The sequence below is a fragment of the Tinamus guttatus genome, unplaced genomic scaffold, assembly GCF_059628265.1.
Source record: "Tinamus guttatus ecotype Peru unplaced genomic scaffold, ASM5962826v1 Tinamus_guttatus_pri_ptg000227l, whole genome shotgun sequence".
Lineage (NCBI taxonomy): Eukaryota > Metazoa > Chordata > Aves > Tinamiformes > Tinamidae > Tinamus > Tinamus guttatus.
This window is the reverse complement of record NW_028288761.1, coordinates 3,892,884-3,914,145: the sequence shown is the minus strand read 5'-3', so window position 1 is coordinate 3,914,145 and position 21,262 is coordinate 3,892,884. Positions and strand designations below refer to the sequence as shown.

General features: G+C 46.0%; 2 protein-coding genes across 21 annotated transcripts in view; both read right to left on the bottom strand.

Annotated features, from left to right (window-relative positions):
• Window positions 1-1,227: 1,227 nt before the first annotated feature.
• MELTF (melanotransferrin) lies at window positions 1,228-16,091 on the bottom strand. Its single transcript, XM_010223532.2, is given in 16 exon segments — window positions 1,228-1,291; window positions 1,293-1,498; window positions 2,294-2,481; window positions 2,578-2,645; window positions 3,556-3,712; window positions 4,022-4,216; window positions 4,991-5,087; window positions 5,458-5,609; window positions 6,487-6,667; window positions 7,093-7,280; window positions 8,034-8,101; window positions 9,269-9,425; window positions 9,738-9,920; window positions 10,872-10,971; window positions 13,866-14,020; window positions 16,046-16,091. Coding segments are annotated over 16 exon segments (2,205 nt in total).
• A 3,086-nt stretch (window positions 16,092-19,177) lies between these two features.
• DLG1 (discs large MAGUK scaffold protein 1) overlaps window positions 19,178-21,262 on the bottom strand; it is a 123,289-nt gene continuing 121,204 nt past the window's right edge. For all 20 annotated transcript variants that reach the window (XM_088525570.1, XM_088525554.1, XM_088525556.1 and 17 more), the window contains one exon: window positions 19,178-19,755. In XM_088525570.1, coding sequence (XP_088381696.1) covers window positions 19,649-19,755 — 107 coding nt within the window. In that variant the 3' untranslated portion in view covers window positions 19,178-19,648. The remainder of the gene's footprint in view (window positions 19,756-21,262) is intronic.

Sequence of the window (21,262 nt, the reverse complement as noted above, 5' to 3'; positions counted from 1 at the left end):
GCCCAGCCGCAGCGCCGCCAGCAGCGCCCACAGCGCCGCCATGGCCGCCATGGCCCCGCCGCGCCGCCAGGGGGCGCCCGCCTGGCCGAGCCGGCCCCGCGGGGAGGGCTGAGGGGAGAGCTGAGGGGAGAGCTGAGGGGAGAGCTGAGGGGAGAGCTGAGGGCAGCGGGGCAGCGCCACGAACCCCGCGGGTCGGCTGTCAGGCAAAGTCCGAACAACTCTCCTTTCCTTTCGTTACATCTCCTTTATTTACACAGCATTTGGTTTTACCAGCCCCTTACATTGCAGTGACTCTTCATCACGAGGTAGTGGCTGCAGTGAGGAGGACAGTGCCAGCCAGCAGCAGGGCAGCACGGGCTGTACCAGCAGCTGTGGATAGAAACACAAACCGAATGCTACCAGCGGGACGCGAAACGGTTAATCAAAACTTTAGTACCGCTTCGCTAATATCAAAAACATGTTCCATGCACACACTAACAGATTATCCTATGCAGAAGGAGCACCACCAAATGTTTCTTATAGACTGCATCAAATTAAAAAAAAAGTGTTGAAGTTGACCTCTCCCTGAAGCAACCCACAGACAGTGTGCTGCTTGGGGAAAAGGTCGGCAAACGCAGAGGATGGACATCGTCTTGGCTCTTTAGCAATAGCCAGTCCCTCCACATCTTCCCAGCCTTTCTTTTCCTCCAGTAATTTCAGATATTCCCCCTACTTTCCCCTGCTGGAAGGTGGAGGACCTTGCTGCATTCTGGAATGCAAACGGCATCTCCCTGACAACAGCCTGTCCATCTTGGCACACTTACCTCTTCTGACAGCTGAGCTCAGGAGAAACTGCTGCCCACAGCAAGGGAGATAAGCAGGGATGGAGCAGTGGGCGTCAAAGCGCTCCCCACAAGAAGGCCAGATTCACTAGGCAAGATTTCTGATGCAGAAAGTCTTCCACAGATCAGAAATCCAGTAACCACCTAACAGCACCCGCGAATCATCCAGCCCAGGAGGAGATTCCATTTTGGGGAGCACACATACACAGTGTGGATGGTTGCTGTTCCAAATTTCAACCTAGCCACATGGACAGGGCGCTTCCAGCCCCAGCCCGCTCCCCTGATGAGCAGATGCTGTTAGCACATGGAAGAAGCGTTCAAACGTGAGCACAGCATGTTGTCCAAACAGCAGCTTCTCTCAGGAAACGGTGGGAGCCTGGCCTAGAAGCCTCCAATTTGGGCCATGCTAATTCAACCCTTGCAATTGACAGAATATCAGGAGGGTGATGCCAGTAGCCACTAACAGGTGTCTTATTACCTGCCCGAGAGCATGATGGTGTTTGCATCCCTTCAAGGGACTCGATGTATTCACTGCCCAGCCATTCTGCATACGTCCTTCTCTCCTTTACTGGCACAATCCCAACAGCAGAATCCTTAAAGATCAAGTCTTTTCCTTCAAAAGCTGAAGAATCAAACATTTCGAATCCATTTTCATTGCTGCTATTTCCAAAAAATTCCTAAAAGTAATGCAAAATTTTCAGTACTTTGCAAGACTAAATGCCACGCTTCTCTAGTACAGCAAAGACAACAGTGAGAACTGCTTCACAGAGGAGAGTTCAAGCACAGCTGCAGAATTCAGGTGTTTGCTTTCAGAAACTCCACTGGATTAGCTACAGAATCTGCTCTTGGCAAGTACAAGAGCAGCATTTGGGTTTTTGGTCCTTGTCGCTATATATAAGGTGCTGTATGTTTAAAAATCCTTGTGTTAAAGTGTGATTATGTAACATAGGACCTGGCTTCATGCAAATTACAGAAATGACTGAAGCCTGGCACGGAGACAGATAATTTAAAAGAAATCCTGGGCAACTTCAGCACTGAAAAAGCTCTCGCTTGAGGTTGCCAGCCATGATCTGCCTGGATGCTTTACCACGTACATTACTGCAGCACAAATATACCCAGTCATGTTCTGTTCCCATACACTGTTGCATTCCTTAAAAAAAAATAAATAAAGGTTGAAAAAGTGTTAATGTACCTTATTTTAGATTTTAAAGTCAGGCAACTTGGGAGAACACTTTAGGCTAGGCAGAAACCAGTGGCTAGGCAAAAAGTTGAAATCTCTTTTGCAGGAGGGTGGTTTTCTCGGGGGATTGCAGGGCTTGCACTTCACCTTTTCTTCCCCCTCCAACAACATAGCTTCCCAGACATGCCCCACACATGCTGCCAGTCCCATGACTGAGGGGATGCAGTGTGGCTCTGTCATCTTCACTCTTGGTCTGTATTACATCTTATTTAACTACCACATAAGTTAATACCTGAGCTTTGTCCAGTAGTCCGTATATAGCAAAAACGTTGGTGTCCGGGTGTACCATAATGGCCTGTGCTGGCACCTGACCCAGGTGGCACTCAGCAAACTGAGTGACTTCAGCACGGGCACCATTTAGACACAACAACTGGAAGTCACTGGACTTCAAGTTCTGGGCCCAACTGTCAGTATTCTTACCTGAAAGAAGAAACTAGTTACTGTGACTTAATGCTTTACAGCAAAACAGTTCAGGAAAAACAACTGAATGTAATAGAGACATGTAAAGCTGAGTACCATCCGTGTTCTCAAACACTGTCGAGTGTTTCACAAAGGCCACATCCCCATCGTTCTCTGCCAAGCACCTTTAGGAAACGAGAGAAAGTGCAATTCAAAGCATCTTTATTTCAACCACATCTTCACTAGTAACTGGAATTGCATTTTTTGCCTGTACACTCTCCCAAAGAAATACACTGGACGCTGTTACAGTCTGCTTCCCTGCAGGAGGAGGGCTCTGCTGCACACACCACTACCTTGGGGGTGAAGGTCAGGAAAAGTAATTGCTACTTACACACTCAGGGGTTTCTAAGTCCCAGCTTTTTGGGTATGGCTCCATATGTAGGTATCAGCTGTTACACAAAGCATTTATTCAATTTTACACTGTTTCTCTCTATACTTCTAATAAATCTTGCTTGGTAGAGGTCTTTGAAATGTGAGCACTGGTCATAGTTTGTACTGCTCAGAAAGTTGCCATTACACAGAGCCACCAACGGGGAAGGACAGCGGGGACCCGGCCCCAGCCCCGTTACCCGCATGCCACTCACAGCACAAACTCACGGGCACCAGATCCTGGCTCCAGGCCGCCCGCTTCCCTGCCTGGGCTCTGCAGGGGTGACGAGGCTCTTGGGAGGCTCTGCCACACCACATTAAAGCGAGGCTGGAGCCCAGTGACAATCCGCTTGCTCCTCGCTAGGCAGGTGGCTCTGCCAGCAGGCGCATGGATTGGGCTGTAGGTCGCCTGGTTGGCTTTGGGCCAGGGCACTGGCAAAAGGCTTTGGCAAACAGCACTGCGTGGTGGCGAGGGCCGTGTCGGAGTTAACTCTTGTCTTTGAGGCTTTGGGTTTATTTACGATGGAAGGACAAGGCTATGAGACAGCTCCAAGCAGGTGGCCGTGCACGAGGAGTCCCTCGGCAGCCAGCATGCCCGAAACCCAACCACCACGTGCTCACGTGGTTCTTCCCAACCCAGCAATGCCAACCACATCTATTAATTACCTGAAGGCTCCGCTGTAGCTATAATAACGTTCTTGGCTACTTGCGCTGCATATATTTTTCCCATTATCATCTCCAATGCAGAGCTGACAGAGTTTTGATGGGTAATTGTCCAGGTTAGCAGAAGGAACACAGCTAGCGGAGAAAAACTCACTCACAGCTGCAGAAAACAGACAAACAAAATAAGCAAAAAGCACAAAAAGGGGTAGTTATGCTGTCCTGAAGTTACAAACTCGTAGAGGTTGTAACTTCTTTTGTAACCACATTTTCAATGTGACGCCTCCATTTGTGTACCCCGGCAATACAAAATATAAAATTTCAAGGAATTAAATTAAAAATACAACACATCATTACACATAAAAACAGATAGGCTTAATACAGAGCTATGACATATCAGAATTTACTTCTTTAATTGAAGTATATAATTAGAATGTTACTGTGCTTTTGATATGCCATTTTGCTATCTTACCTTGAGGAATATCACAGTCTCTGGGCCTAATAATTCCCCTTTTAATTAGCACGCCAATGGGGATGTTCCAGCCCGCGGTTCTGCCCAGCCCCGTGTGACAGGACTTCTTCCCTTTCAGGTCACCGATGGTGAAAGCATTGGAAGAATTTCGTTTCACTAGGGCCACGGCGTAGTATGTGTTGCTGCTGTCATCGGCTTGGGGAAACGAACAACCAGCATTAGAGTCCTCCTTAAGTATTCCTGCTGCTCAATGGCAACGTGCACTGCACTTACCCAGCGCCAGATTCCCAGCTCGTGCAATATGAAGGAAAACAACACCAACCAGCTGGCTATGAAGTCTGAGCACATATGGAATTTTTCTTTACTTCTAATACTCTAAAATGTTGCATTCACATACAGCCTGTATACTGGTACTGCCATGCACTTGAACTAAATAATCTAGAGATGAACACCAATACTTTAAATGCCATGAAAGAGCTTTTATTAATAACTTAAGCACATCCGTCTTAAAATGATACTTGAATCACTAGTGACATGGCAAAACTGTTTTAAGCAGCGAGCTATTTTACACACCAATTGTTTCTAACTAGAAACATAAACATTCTAGGAACTAGAAAATACAGAAGTGCTACTTCTGTATTTTTGCTTCTGCTAAATCTTGTGCATGAATGTGCATTTTTCCATTGCAAGTAATGTTTGTGGAATTGAAAAAAATAAAAAGGTGAAGGATTCATCAGCTGTCACACCAAGCTTGCCCAGTGTCAGGACAGACAAAAGTTGGTACAAACCCACTGTAGAAACCCACTCCATATTCATTTTCCTCCTATATTCATGATGAGAGAATAATCCTTGGCAAACAACTTTCCAATCAGGCTCGGAGGTGGTGGTTTTTGAACCCTTACTATTTTTTCTTTTATTTTTTTTTAATCCTGAAAAAATAAGGTGTATGTTTATGTTTCCTGACCTTACCAGAGTAACTTTCTCCAGCAGCTGGTACAAGGCCATATTTCTTCCCAGCTGTATAAATATCAGCTCCACTCAGAGCTACAGCATCAACTTCCTTTTTCTGAAAAATCAAATAAAATTTAGGGCTTTTGTGCTTCCCTGCTACAACGATGACACCTCTAACATCAATGCATGTCACATCTCAGAGGACAAGGCTGGTAGCAAAAGAGCTACCATCTGCCGAAGAAAACATGAGAAACGGACAGGAAGCCTCATTAGATTTCAGACACAGTGGTTTGAGCTAGACGAACAAAGATGTTCTTTACACAACTGAAGAGCTTTGGAGGGCTCCACCTCACCCGTACCACGTGAGCTGCAGATCCCCTCCTGAATATCCAAATATTGTCCACCACTTGCCTAAATTCCCAGGCCTCTGACCCCACCTACCCAGCAGAGAGCAGCTTGTGTCGATTTGCTCACTGCACTCCTACCTGGATCAGCTCCATGCACTCTTCTTTTGTCTCAGCTGAAAAGCACTGGATTAATGGATTCAAATTCTTTTTCTGAAAGGCAACACCCATTTCACTGCATTTCCAAATCTCCTCAGTGGATACAACACACCAGTTCATGCTCTCTGGCAATGCTGCACAAAATTGGAAAGCAAATATTAGAGTTTACTTCCTTTGAGGCAGACAAGGAGGCATCCCCCCGCCCACTGTTTCTCTCCATTTCTTCAGCACAGACTTGCATCTTCTCCAGGAGCCACAGAGGTCTCCAAATTAGTGCTGTGTCCATAGTGCACACCTATGCGGAGCGAAGGAACCAGAACTGCTGCTATTGCTGAGCCGCAGCCGCAAGGTGCTCCCTGTTTGCAGTCTGCTCCCTCAAGAGCGCAGCCCCCCTGAGCAGACTCAGCAACCTCAGAAAAAGCAAGTCCTGGAGATACCGGCTTTGTCCCAGCCCAGAGCAGGTCTGGGAGACTCAGCTGCCATCACTATGAAGCTTCTTCACACAGGGATTCTTACAACCTGTGTTTCTATGTCTGTCAAATCACGTGCCAAGTCACCTCCACATTCTTCCGACTGTGAAACACTTCCAAGGGCAACAGAGGGTTTCTCCACCTTGGGAAAAGGATCCCCTTCATCCTTTTATCTACACACACTATCTGAGGATTCACACAGCAACTAATTGCTATTTGCCCTCTTTAACAGGTATCCAGAAAGAGTATCCACCAGGCAGGAGCAGCCGCTTACTACCAAACGCAAGGCTTGTGTACACAAGAGTGGGCAGAATATGCACGTATCTCACAACGCTGGAAACGTGCCAGCTGCACAGGAAACCATTCTACAACGTGACACTGATTCTGGGTCACAGAGCGCCCTTCCTCTGAGCTATGAGATGAAGATGGCATCTCCCAGTAACTCTCCAAGAACCAGAAGACGATGAAGAAGAATAAAGAGGGTTTCTGTTATCAGCTATCTTTGTTCACTGGTACAGAGAGGAATCTAAAGACAACTTACAGCTGGGGTCACAGCTCAGGGCTCGCATGGCGTAAAGATACTCATCCCCCAGCCAAGCCTGGTAACTCTGAGCCGTGATCTCAACGAGCTCGGTGGTGGCGTCTCGGAACAGAAGATTCTGGGCACCGTAGGCTGCCGAGTCAAACAGCTGAAACTCGGCATCTGTACCACTAAATCTTTGCTGTTATGGTAAAGGAACAAAAAGGTCATGTCAGGTACGTGTCCCTGTATGCAGGTGTCACATGGGAAGTCTCTGACAATATTAGCTTTGGGAAGGGGAAACCATCTCCTGCCTCCAGGAAGGACAAGCAACAAGCAACTAGGATTTTCTTCATGGAGGACTCACCACCTAAAAATGAGTGAAAAAATACTCCCCCAACAAAGTTTTTTTTTTCCATGTCCCAGACTCTGTGAGGGCCAAATACAGCCTTCAGCCCCACTGTGCATAACCCCCTTCAGGACTCTCCACCCAGAGACTGAGTTCTCCCTATCCCCTATCAAACTCCTCGCAGAGCAGGGGGTGCCCATCACCTCTTCACTTTGACCCAGTTGGGTGGGAGGATCCACCTAAAGTGCAAGTCACTGAGGAAAAAAACAGTGTCCTACTTGTCCCTGGTTCAGGAGCTCGAAGATAGCGGTGCCATCTGTGTCCGGCCGCACAACCACGGCGCGCGCTGGGACTCGGGCCAGGTGGCAGGTTCTCCACTCAGTCACATCAGCTGTGCTGCCATTGCGGCACAGAAGCTGGAAGTCACTGGAGCGAAGCTTCTGAGCCCACGGAGAAGAGGCTTTTCCTGAAATCAAACAGAAGATACTTATCAGGCTGGTGCTCATGATGGGCGCCAAGTCTGTGCTAAGCACTGCATGTGCACATGGAGCAGAATAGGGCTCTCCTGAACATCCTTGAGCTATTCCTGCTGCTCAGTGTATCCTGTGCATCTGTGTGGTCCCGTAGGCTTGCACCTCTGATAAGGTAAGTGGCTGAACATTTATCAGACGCACGGAACTGCACTGGGGTCCACAGCAGCATCAAAAGTGTCTCCGAGTCTAGGACCATATAGGACACTTCCCCCACCCCCAGCAGTTAATGACAGTCCGACAGGCTCATGATATTTAAATGATATTATGTTCAAGGCAGAGTTCAACAAAACAGGGCCTGCCCTTTCTCCTGGTCTCTGCTGAAACCTCTAGGTAGGAATAAGCAATCTCTATGCTTATAGCAGCCCCGGCCTGTATAAAACCCAGAGTTTAAGGGCTGATGAATCTCCTTCCAGAGGAAATTAAAGATCCCACCTCTAACCTAGACTGAAAGTAAAAAAAAAAAAAAAAAAAAGTGGAAAAAGGGCTCACCTATCTTCCAGGCACATACATATGTGGACACATCTACTTCTATTATAACAGCGTTTTTGCTCACTCTTCAATTCCAAATAGCTCCAACATTTGACATTGCACTGTCTTTCCAGCCACTGTACTGCAATGGTAGTTGCCATTTACTGCAGCGCTCGCAGCTGGGCTGCTAAAACGGCCCCTGCCTTCAGCTTACTCACCGTCCGTGTTGTCAGGCACGGTGCTGTGCTTCACGAAGGCAACTTCTCCCGCACCCTCAGCCAGGCACCTGGAGGAAGCGCAAAGCCGAGGCCGGTTGGGCACTGCCGGCGCTGCTCCCGTGCCCCGGGATTCGCTGCGGCAGCTGCTGACCTCCTTCCTACCCGTGTGGGGAGTTTAGCTCAAGGCAGGGGCTAGTGGCTGCCAGAGCATGAAGTAACTATCACTGTCATTTGCTGAACGTGGACAACATGCTCAGGGCTGCTGAGGAGGGACAAGGAGCTCTGAAGGGTCACCAGGCTTCACCTGCAGATACAAGCTGCTGAAGCGAACAGCCAGGCTCGTGTCCACGAGCGCTGGGCAGAGTGAACAGCAGCAGGACTTCCCTGCCCAGCACAAGCATTAGGTACCCAGTTAGCTTTAATACTCAGGTATTAATTCCTGAGATAGTGGTTCGTGATTACTGGTGTACAGTCCCTAGGCTTAAATCACGACTGTGCTAACAAGCTAGCAGATTATCTGCTGGAATCCAGTGCGAGTTCCCTGCCTTCAAGTTCCTGCCAGAGAGACCCAGACACTGTGATAATGGATATAGCATAGAGATAAAAAGTTACACCCTATAAAATACATAATGTATGTACATTAATACAAGCTTTTAACATTTTACTGCTGTTAGAGACAACAGTTCGCTTTGTTCTGTTGATCGGGGACTTGCAGTGAGTTCCATCATGCATTTCAAATAAAGCCCAAGAAATCAAATCTTGATTTCCTGGGGTTTAAGTAAATTTCTTAGCATCACTGTTATAAATGTATGTTTGTGAATGCATACCATTTGTACCATCTCATTTCCTAACACTTAATACAGCTGAAAGTCACAATATGCCTGTCTTAGTAGCAGTAGTGATTACTAGCAGTGGTATTTAGTCAATTAAATACTATACAAGCAGAGAGATTTCCAAAGGTTTCAATTTTTGAATTCTATTAAATCAAATACTACTTGTGTAAAGAACAATGGCAGTCCCACTAGGTCTGCACTTTTAGAGTATTGTTTTTCTTATGCTATGGATGAAGAAACATCAGGATATTACACATTTATTCATTTCAGCAAAACTGCAGCAAAGAGCCAAGGACCAAGAGCAGAACCCACGATTCCCACGAGCCAAACCCTTGGCATGTAACTGCCAAGGCCTTCTCTTCTCAACAAGTTTCCCCAAAGGTGGTTGTGCAGGATTTTTACCTGAAAGCCCCACTGTAGTCATAGTATTGCTCCTGCGCATTTGCTTCACAAATGTTCTGCCCAGACGCATCTCCCTTACAGAGCTGACAGAGGGATTCCGTGTAATTTGTGTTCTTTGCTCCAGGAACGCAACTTGCACTGAAATACTCACTAACAGCTACAAGTGAAAGCAGAGTGAGATGTTTTTAGCAACAGGTAAACAAGATCCTACAATCCCATTTTAGCACATTTATACGCTACATGTCTAAACATTAAAAGGGATAATTCAGTCTGTTTTTAAAAGATGACTTCCAGGTTAACAAAGCTTGCACTCTGCATTGGCTCCGTGCTGGATCTGCTCCATCTTACACAGAGCATGGGCACCAAGAACCAAACAGCTCTCATCCCCCCCCGGCCCCTGTCCCCATCAGTACTCCCAGGACACACACGGAGGCTGCGCTGAGGAGCAGCCTGGCCCTTCCATTCCCACCTTTGGGCAGGTCACATCCCACTGCCGCCAGGTGTCCGCTGTCCATGAGATAACCCACGGGCACGTTCCAGCCTGCCGTCCTGTTGATGCCCGTGTGGCACGAGCGGACACCCCGCAGGCTGCCGATGGTGATGTTGGAGCTCTTCCTTACAACGGCCACGGCGTAGTAGGAAGTTCCAATCTCTGCGGCAGAGGGAGAAACAGGAGCAAAGGAGCCTAGAGGCAGCACTACAGTGTGATGCACTGACTTGGGGCGTCTCTTGGCTCTGCTCATCGAGAAGACACATTGTTCGCATCCTTGGGGAGAACCGGCTGACCTTGGGTATCACTATTGACTTTGCTGTGTGAATTGTCCTTTCTAAAACGCCACAGTAAGCTGCTCTAACTTTGAAGTTTGCCCTGTAAATTAACACCAAGTAGATTTAATTGTAAAAAGAATTCCCATATTGTCTATTAATTTGATCTTTCAACATAGCTGTCACTGCAGCATCACATATGATTTCATTTTCATTTTCTTACTGCGGGACATAATTCATACAGGCAAGGGTTTATAGTCAGAAGTGAACATAAGCTCCTTTAATCTGACACAGGCCACTGAATTTCATTCGGTTGTCCCCGACTGGAGCTCGCAGCTTGACTGACAAAGCTGTGGGTCACGCGGCCCGCAGGAGGCTGCGCGGAGGGACACCTGAGGCCACAGGGCGTGAGGCAGCGGGCGGCGCCGGGGCTGCTCCCCCAGCCCCGCTCCCTCTCCCAACGGAGCGGTGCGGCACCCGGAGACCCCATGTCATTTGTGCAGTTTATAGGATTGAGACACAGCCCTGGTAACAGTTTACCTTCGTATTTTGTATTTCATTGATTTACGTGCAAAGTTTGGAATAGGGAAGACAGTAAGCAGTAAGACAGTAAAGAAGTATTACAGAAAGAGCTGTTTTGACCTAAGCATTTCACAGACAGCCCTTGGTCTCCCATTTCCCTTCCAGTCTGTTATGACAAGAACATCCGAGAGGGAATGTGACCATAACCTCACGTTTATGTTCTTCAAGAGGACCTTAAAATAACACGGAAACAGTGAAAATGCATAGGAAAAAAAGCTTATATAACAAATCCAGAAGTTATTATGTCTGAATATACCTTGGTCATACACTTCCCCAACCACAGGTTTCAGCCCATGCTCCTTTCCAGCCTGGTAAATTGAAAGACCACCCAGTGTCACTGCATCTGCCAAATCATCCTGTGCAAAACAGAAGGTTAAGATAAATGTTGAAACACAGTTATTAATATTTCTCAATAGTCAGAGGCAGTGTATTCATGAATTTGAGAGAATAGGCCATGGGATGCAATCAGTCTCTATTTGTGAACTTCTCTGTCTCCAAAGTCCTTTCTAGGGCACTCAATTTACTAATGAACACTTAAGTATGGATTTAAACACCAAAATCCGCTTCCTTCAAAAAATAATGCAGCCCGACCGCTCTAGCCGCCTCACTAGGCTTCACAGTTTGAAGGAATCTTAGGAATGGATCCTTATTTTCTTCCTCCAGCTCTGTGACAAGTCTGGAGGCTCATCAAAGAAGCAAAGGAGTTTTGTTTTGTTTTTTTTTTCTCTAGCTAGTGCCCCAAAGCTTGAAGATTTAAATAAAAAAAATATACATATTTCTGAGCTCACACACAGACATTCTGAAGTGGTGTCTTCTAGAGCTGTAAAACACAAATGCCAAAGGGCATTTTCAAGACAACACTAAACAGGCCAGCTTGTTCCCCGAGAGATCAGCAGCCATACACCTTTGGGGCAAGGCGAAAGGGGACGTGGAGACATGGACGTTCCCTTGTAATACATTGTCTGAACAAGTTTATATTAACACTAAGTAGAGCTGTAGCAAACAAAAATTCTGCTCTCCTCTGATATTTTCCTCCCTTTAGATTAGTATTTATTACAAGCAATATTTACTCTGCTGAATTGCTTGTTCCTAAAAAACACAATTTTATTCTGCACAGCAGAAAATTTTTTTGTTATAAGTAAAACAGCAGTAAAGAGGAACCAGAGCACATGTTCCTGCAACAGGATTTACAAATTCCTTAGTGCAATAAATAGCTAACGTAGGCAGAAATCAAGGATCATCTGCACGTGATAAAATGAAGAACTAAAGGAGGAAATTACAGGCCCAAAAGTATCCCAAGGAAACAAGGAGAGAACAGTGTAGATAAAACCCTACTGCTGACTAATGCAACCAAGTAGCCTTGGTTGTGCCTTTCAGAAAAGAAGCATCTGAAAGGACTGTCAAAAGAGAAAGAGGGGTAATCTGGGCATCCACTGCTGCGAAGGTGCCCAATGACCTTATTTTTTCAGCCGACTAACATGGAGCCGCCTGGAATACTGCTACAGACGTAGGATTACACTGGATTTTAACTAGCGTTGGCCAGGCCTGCCCGCAGCAGCAGGGGTTAGGGAGCTACTAACACATCTCTGATGGCCAAACCCGGCTCTCCCTGTGCACTGGGCCAGGGCAGGGCAACGGGCAGAGAGACAAGTTACTGCTGAGAAAGTCCAGAGCAAGTCACCGCTCTGCAGTTCTAGGCTGACACCAAGTTTCTTACCAGTTTGCTTAACCTCTAGAGCTCAGCACTGCAGGGCCATGATTTACCCCACACCCTTGGCAGCTTCCTGAGCGTGGGCTCAGGTGGGGTAGGACTCTGCTCCCCAGGTGTCCTGCAGCAATTCCCTGCAGGCAGAGTCGCACCAAATGCTTGCCAAGGCTTTAAAGGATTACCCCAGAGGGCAGATGTTGGTATTGATGCTGGTACCTAAATCAGCTTCAAAGCTGTAGTTTTAGCACAGCTCGGCAATTATTGCTTTTGTACTCAGCAACTGCAGAGTATTTTTTTGTAACAAGCTTTTAACTAGCAAACCACGGGTTCCAGATAAGATTTTTGACAGACACACATGCACTGGTAACAGTGTTTGTTAACTATTTTCAGAATGGCTCAGTTTCTGTGTGAATTGCACAGGGAAGTCTAACGAGCTGCTGAAGAATAGCTTTGCTCAAATTAAATATTGAAAGGCTCTTCAGGTTAAATTTTACAGCATTTCTCAATTTTTAAACATCTTGAAAGAAATGACTGTGTACTTTACCCACACGCAAACACAGCTCACAGAACTAAGTCCAAGCTACGGGGCTATAAACGGTGTATCCGCATCCTCCACTGCTGAATCCCATCCCCTTTCTGTCCTCAGGGAGCAGAGTTCAGCACAGAGGCGGATCGGGGTCTGCGCGGGGAGCCTCAGGCATCCAGCACCATCAGCAGCGAGGAGCGCAGCCCAAGGCCAGGCCCCTACCTGAAGGGTTACTGACTGTCAAGCTTTAGCCCAGCAGCTGTGGACACATTCCGAGCACTCCGAGTTCAGCTCATCAGGAGTTTTAGCAATTTCCCTGCTTTCTGCAGCGGATGACAAATGCAATTCTGTGCATGCTGTGTTTCAGAGGCAGTCACTCATCAGATCTTTCTGTAACTTATCTTGCAGAGTCTAACACATCCTTTTCTGGGGAATGCAGCAATCAGCCAAGTGGTTTTAGGAAACATAAGTCATTAAAAAGTATTTCCTATCCAAGCCTCATACACTGATATCTACTCTCCAAGTTCTTTAATACTGTCTTGATTCCTTCAGTCAAAAATGGTACTTATCAAGTGTTTATTACTTAACAGGCAAGCCGCCTACTTTTCCTACAAAACATTACAACACAGCAATTTTAGAAATTCATCCTCTTTTCTGGCCACATCAGTACCTGCCACATCTCCCTCCAAACCAATAGGCCAGGCCTATTTTCCTGGCCACAATCCCCTTGTCCTTGACTGCGTCTCCCTCACTGATTCCTGACTCTGGGACACGTCCACAAAGGAGGACCGTTTATTAGCAGATCCAGCCATCCTCCCCTGCCACCCTCTGCCAGAGACTCCCTTCCAAACCCTGGGTGCCCCGGCACTGGGGAGGAGGGGGACAGGGCCGCGCGGCGGGAGGCCAAGGCCCGCGGAGCCTGCTGCGGAGCTGCTCGGATGCGCGCGGAGCTGCGCGCGTTGCCCGGCACGTGCAGAAAGGAGCGCGGCGCTGCCGGCCTCCCCGCAGCAGCTCACCTCGACCATGCGCGTGCAGTCAGCGGCCGACTCGCCCTCCACGCACAGCAGCGGGGGAAGGATGGCAGCCCCGGCAAAGGCCGCGCTCATGTCCCTGCACTTGGACAGCTCCTGCTGGGACACCGTGCACCACCGGACACGTTCCAGGCTGGCAGCTGGGAACAGAGCATCAGGAGAAAATAATTAAAAACAAACCAACAAAGCTTTGTGTAAATAAATAAATTAATTAATTAAAAGCTTATTTAAAAATTACTGGAGATCCAGACTTTCACTCCCCTCCTCCGTCCAAAACAAGTCAGGCTTGTTCTACACTGAGATTGGAGAGAAGGCTTCTCCTTTCACTCAGATTAACAGTAACAGGAGCAATGAATTTAATTGGATTAGAAACAGGATAGGTTCCAATTTAGATATAAAAACAAGACGGATCTGTTACTAGCTAAGCATAAGTGACACAGAACAAGTTAGAGCAGCCAGACCATTCTTAAAACTTGGTAAAATCTGGTATCATCATATACGTCCCAGGGAGCTGCGGATATGGCCAAGGTTTTGAGCTATGAAGCTGCTCTGTGGCACACAAGGCAGAGCCCTGGCCCCGAGCAGCTTCTCAGGGTTGTTTTCTGGAGCTACCCTGCAGATGCGTACAGCACCAAAGGCAAAATGTGGTCAAAATTGAAGAAAAACACACTACCATTAATTCTAACTGGTCAGAATCCTCCTGACCAGATTATAGGGTCTGACTTATCGTGCAGACAGATGGGGACACACAAACAATAGACTCTGCTACAGGACACTCCTTAGAGAGCATCATTCACGGTGAGAGCTACTGCACCCCGCTGTCTGCCCCAGCCCTGTCTCCTGGCATACGCATAGAATGCTTTCTGCTGAGTAAAACATGTTCAAAATATTTAAAACGATGCACTAAGAGAGCAAGGATCATCCAGAAATGACTCTGTATCAGCAGGACCAGCCCTTCCTGGAGCCGTGCCCCAACACATGCAGTCCTAAGCACTTAAAAACCTTCTCGCTGGGTTATTCTGAAAACTAGAGAAGTAAGAGTGTCCCCTTCAAAACACTTAAGATAACAGACCCTCCCACAGCCACTAGAAGGAATGTGCAGCTTCCTACAGGTTAAGTAGGGGGGGGCTCCATGAGTCAGTGGGAAAGGTGTTTTCCAGGAAGCCAAAGCAGGACTCTGAGCTGCACCTTGTTGCTTGCACAAGCATATACCAATCACCACGTGCAAACGCTGCAGCTGTGCATAAAACGTGGGTGCAAGATGTTTATGCTGATCAATAAATATGGATGATTTTTGTAATCAGTTGGCAGGAAATTCCAGGGCTTTGCTTTCTTGTTTGCTTGCTTCCTAAACTGGATTCTTCTCTATGTTACTTTTCACACTGTGCTTTTCTCCTGACTCTAACTGGCCCTCTGCTTCCCCACTATTGCCATGCAGTCAAAACACCACATCAAATTTTGCTAGTTAACATTACTTCACTTGTATAGCAGTGTGGGGTAGTAAAGGGCATCTCTTTCAACCTGAAACACCCAGGGACCGCAGGCCAAGCAACATCATTGATGCCACAAACCTTGTTTTGCACCAGATCCTGAGGCAGAGAGTTGGGCTGGCTGTTCCACTGCAGCTCAGAGCCACCTCCGCTGCTCTCAACAAGCCCAGGTCTCACCTGGCCTGCAGGAAGCTTCACGGAACGTGCTCATAGAGGAAAAATGGCTTCTCACTTCTTTTATTTTTTTTTTGTGCTGCAGCAATGCCAAAATGCATGGCAGAGTTATGGTAAACAGGAAACTCATGGAAGCTTAACATCTACCTTATCATCCTGTCTGAGATTGTATTCACTATTCATTTCTTGGGAGCAGAAGGAATGTAGCTTTTCGGAGATAAAGGTGTTTTTTGGTTTGTTTTTCCCTCTCCAGAACACAAGCATTGGGAAACTGAATTGCTTTCTGAGCATCGTGGCACGCATGGCAAGGTATCATCCTTCACCTTCAGCTCTCTGCAGAAGCAGATAATGTAGGAACTGCAGGAGGACTTGCAGTCATGCAAGTCTGACATATATGATCATACACCTTCATTTTGAATTGGTTCTGATTTTCCTCACATCATCAAGCGACCAACCGCCAAGGCAGCAAGCCACAACCAATACTTTCCAGAGGACACTTACCAGCATGGAAGAAGAGAAGGCAGAAGACACTCCTGGAGCTCTTCATGGTGAAAGCTGGGGGTTTTATGCTTTTTTTTCAGCCTTCAAAACACCCAAATGCCAGTGCTGTGCACGCCTGCTCTCCCCAGTCTGCTCCGTGGTGGAAGGCAGCAGCAGGCAAGGGGTGAATGCACTTTGCTCCACGGTTTATCTTGCTCGCTCTGGCACACGTCACCTCCATCACATGGGAGGGGAAAAAAAAAAGGATCTACCTCTCTTCGTGCCAACTCTAAACTTGAAAGAAAACAAAACAAAAAGACTAGCATATGACAAAATACCCAAGTCACAAGTGAGGTTGTCACTGCTTTATCACCACCACCAGACTTGGATCAACAGCTACACCCCAACTCACAGCAGCAAGGCAGGGCTGCATAACGAAGTCCTCATCTTAAGCAAGGGCTGTGTGTCGTCTCTCTGCGATGGAAGCTCAGGAAACAAAAACGGGTCCAGCTAAGCCAGAGCTGACAGTCACTTTTGTCCACGTTCTCAGTGTTGTCATGAATCACATAAAGCCATAATGAGAAATGCAGGCTTTTATAATAATGAAGTCTGTGAACTCTGCAGGTGCTAGGGACACATCTCCTGAGATGTAATAGCAAATGCTGGGAAAGAACCCAAGTAGCTAGATTAAAAAAAAAAATAAATAAATAAGTTTTAATGAAGAGTCAGGAAGGTTTCCCTCTCCCAGGAAACGTAAACCCTCCTGACGAGATCTCTATTCGAAGCTGCCGTGGCTTTCGGCCTGGCTTCAACTGAGTCACGTGTTCGTTGCTCAACGCACTGCAGCTCCCTCTAACACCCCGTTCAGGCAGAGGCGCCTCCTGCGCTCGCCACAGCTCCTCAGAGCAGCACCAGGAACCCAGGGGCTACCACGGCCACCACCGACCCCACACGCACCTTGACCACCTCGTCCTTCAGCCTCCTATGGAGCCATTAATTTACCTGCTGCTTTCAGGAATAACTGACTCAGCTCCTGGCTGGGATTTGGCCAGGGTACTATGTTTACTGTCTAGCACCTCTAAGACAACACCTGAATCTAATTCAATTAATTGCTGTTTCACAGAAATTAATATAAAATTAACAGCAATTAATATAAAATCTCTAAGATCACAAAATACAGTCAAACAGATGCCTCAGGGACATCAACGTTTTTGCCAGGGTCCCAGGGAAAAATAAAAGCAATCAAAGAGCAGACAATCCGGAGTTCTCTGGGTTTGTTGCTCTCTACCCAGGACTACTTTTCACTCTAGCACGATAACCACACAAGATAAGTGTGGCGGACTTTAGCCTGAGAGTAAAGTAGAATTGGTGGCAACTAGCTAATACTTGAGAAATGTTTGAAAGAAAAGTGTTATGGAAATTATTCAGCCAATCCTACCTATGGAAGAATAATGCCTCACAGATCTCTTCAGCAAAACAGGAACTAAAACACTTTTTGACAGGCTAAAAGAAGAGGTAGGAAAAATAAAAATGCATACTATGTAAAAATCTCCAACATGATTATGGTTTGCAGATTTCTCAATATATAGACATTTCAGCAAAATTTACCAAATGAATGGAATAACTGGTCTTCAAAGTATTTCATTGCACACCTCGAATGACTGGTCTTCTGAAGCAGCAGCCTGCAGTGCACAGTATTATCTGCAAAAACTTCCAGCAGTGCCACACTCCTGGCAGTTCCAGAGGCGGAAGGATTCTCCGAAACGCAGCACACGCCGTCTGCACTAGTCCAGGGAAACACAAACGGCTTGGGCCCTACCTGAGCAGCCTGTACTTACTGCTCCACAGAACACCAGAGGATTTGTCCAGAGTCCAAACCTGCATCTAACATAACAACTTCACTAGCCCCATGTGGTCAGTTCTTTTCTACCACATTATTTCCTTTTACAGTCTTGACTCCTGCATCACCTGTATTTCTTATAATTAAAAACACATTTGACAACCATATTGTACAATAAAGTTTATTAGCTGTTCTCCTCTTTCTAACAAATGGAATGGATAGGGTGGATTATTCTTTACAAACCAAAGCTAATTTGGTTGAGTGACAGCACCGTGCCTGCCATTAAGTACATCCCTCTTACAACCACCAGTCTGAAATAAGCCATGGCAGGTACCAAATAACACGGAATTCAGAGTTTCCTTACTGAAGTTCAAACCACATGTTGCTACAATGTATTTATAACATTCAGCACAGAAGTCTGTGCTTTGCAAATGGAAGTTCTTGTACCTATGCAATCCGTGAATAAACACAGAAAAATAAAATGTAGTGCTGAGTCTGACTTCTCCCTTTGGTTAAAACATGCATATTACAAGAAAAAAGTACAAACATCTGAAATTTTGTAGAAAAGAGGAGAACTTGCACATATTTTGTTCTTTTAGCTAATATTCCCTGGACTTTTTTGCCCAGCCACCATAGCCCACTTAATTTCATGTGATTAAGGAAGGTAAACTCTAATCTGCATTTTTTAGCTAAAACAAAAAGCTAGGAGTAGGTGGTAAAAGAAAAATATATATTTTTATATATATATATTTATACGTGTGTGCAACTATGTAAAGAAAATAATTCCCATAGTTACAGAGTTTAGTTAAAGAAAGTTTAATATATATATATATTTATTATAACAAAATAGGCAGTTATTGTGGGTAAAATATTCATTAAAATCTGACCCCTAAGAACACACACATTTTTAGGCTACGAATCACACTCTCATTGACCTAAGATCATCTCTGCAGCTGTTTTCTGTATTACTGCCAATGGAAACTTGGCATTCCTTTGTAAAATACAAGGTTTCCTAGCACCTAACATGTTTTAGGCTCCAAAGTGTGATGACCATTATCTATAAACAATTTTTTAAGACACTATAAATAGTGTTGCATGAGGAAGATTAAAAATGTTACACATCTTTGTCCCTAGCAATTTTATTGGCAAAAAAATGAAAAAATAGATTATAAGAATATCCATATGAAATTATGAAAATGAATATCCCTTGAGAAGTAGTAATGGGAGTTAATGAAAATGTTAACTCAAGATTTAAAAGTTTCTCTTTAACTGCCTGGAAAGAAAAAAATATCATGACAAAAAAAAAACAAAACTCAGAAAATAAACCTGAAATTGATTGCCCTGACCGAACCATGCTATTAAAGGTAAGCGTGCAAAGTGGCTCATGATTTACAACTTCCATGAGTACAACTCTTCTTGCAATTGTTATGAAATTTTAAAAGAATGTCTACAAAGCTTTTTTGAAAAAATCTTTGAAAGTTACTCTCCCTTAAACATTAAGGAATTTTATCAAGTAATTCCCTACCCCCCGACCCACCCCAAACTAATAGCTGGTCAGGCCATTCCACTGTCTTCTTTGAAAAATGGCAAACCAACAACACACAATACAAATTATCTGAACTAAGAGAGACACCAGATGTAAGCGTTATGGGAACTGCAGAATGCAATGGTTAGGACATGAACCACGCTGGAGAGAACTAGAGGCAGGCTCCACTGGAAGGACTTAAGAGTTGTCAGATGTAGTGGTGGATGTCAGTTAGAAAATGCAAAATAAAAATCCATTTTCATAATTTTTCCTTTGCTGGAACCCAGATATAAGGGCCAGACTGTTCCTCTATGATCTGTTTCACTTGGTTGTAGATCTCCTCCAGGGTGTCTCCTTGGACAATAGCTGTAAAACAGAACAGAGCAAATGAGCAACCATCTTCTCCAGCTGCGCAGAGCCACCACGACCTTCCAGGCTCTTCTCCCTCCACAGAAACGAAAGGATTTTAGACAGCTGAAGGAATGGATGCCCAGTGGGATCTCGGGGTTCTGGTGGGACCCAAGCAACTTGCTGATGCTATTACAGGACGCCCAGAGCACTCTGCTCAGAGGCCTGGGGTTCAACAGTGACCTGTACTGCAAATCTACAGGGTTTTTTGCCCTTCTAACTTCATGTTAGAGTTGGTCTAAGTCAATTCCTGTCTTCCAGCACTCTTTTCGGTGCAGCTTCCACACACGCTTCCAACCTAAGCAGGCAGCACAGAGTGCAGGGCTGTGTCCTCATGCAGCCAAGCAGCACGAAGCTGCCTTTGTGGGTGGGAGACGGGCGAACTCCTCGGCTGTGCTCCGAACTGCCACAGAAGCTGGGGGACTCGACGGTTTTGTCTCTGCTTGGACTAGCTTTGATCTTGGCCAGAAAGAGGAATAACTCCTAGAGTTAAGTTTTCCAGTCAGTAGATTCTAGTTTTACAGGCAACAGGCCTTCCTTACACAGTTTCTATTCAGATTGTGCAAGTTGCACGCATGTTCTCCAAGGCCAGAAAATAATTAGAAACGAGCCACTATGGATACGTTCTGACATATCAGAGTAAAGTACAGCCTGGTGAGAATGAGGATAAAGTCTGAGCTGTTCATACAACACTTCAGTCTGAAATAGCAACCATCATGAGATAACTGCTTCTTTTTAATTATGATTGCCACCTCAGTGTTCATAATCCAAGAAATAATCTTCAGCAAGAAAGTTAATTTGGGATGCGCACCAGACGCGCTCTTTCATGCATTATTACTGATGCTTCCGAGATTGGCTTTCATGCAAATTGCTTCCTTTTTGTTCCTAGTCATCATTCCCATCTCTGAAGAACTTCCTCCCCGTCTGCAGCCTGTTGTCGCGGGGCCGGGGGAGGCGGTGGCTGTTCAGTCACCACAGCTCAAGAGCACAAGAGCCCACGGGGACGCTCAGAGCTGCCTTGCCAGGGCGGGAGGCCCTAAGCTTCAGGATCTGGCTTCTCTCTATTGCACTTCACTATCCCTCCTCCAAAGCCTAATGCAAAGCTGGACACGCTCTTCATATGCTTCAGTGCAAAGCCTCAATGTATTTAACCCTACTGTGCTCAGGAAGTGGATTTCAGTTATCCCACATGATGTGGTATTTTTAAGAGACTAGAGATTATTCACACATTCTGTTTTACCAGTGGAGTCATATGAGCAGCAGCCTCCACATGCTAAGCAGTAGGTGGGAATGGAATATCTTCAAGAACCTCAAATCAGAAAAAGGACTTTTACCCTAAAGTGGATTATCAAGGACAGAAACCTGCCCATGGGATGTTGCTATCTGCCTTTGTCAACAAAGCTTTATACCTCTGACAAGCAAGAAACATGGCCCTGAGCAGAGGAGCTCATAAAAAGGTCCCAAC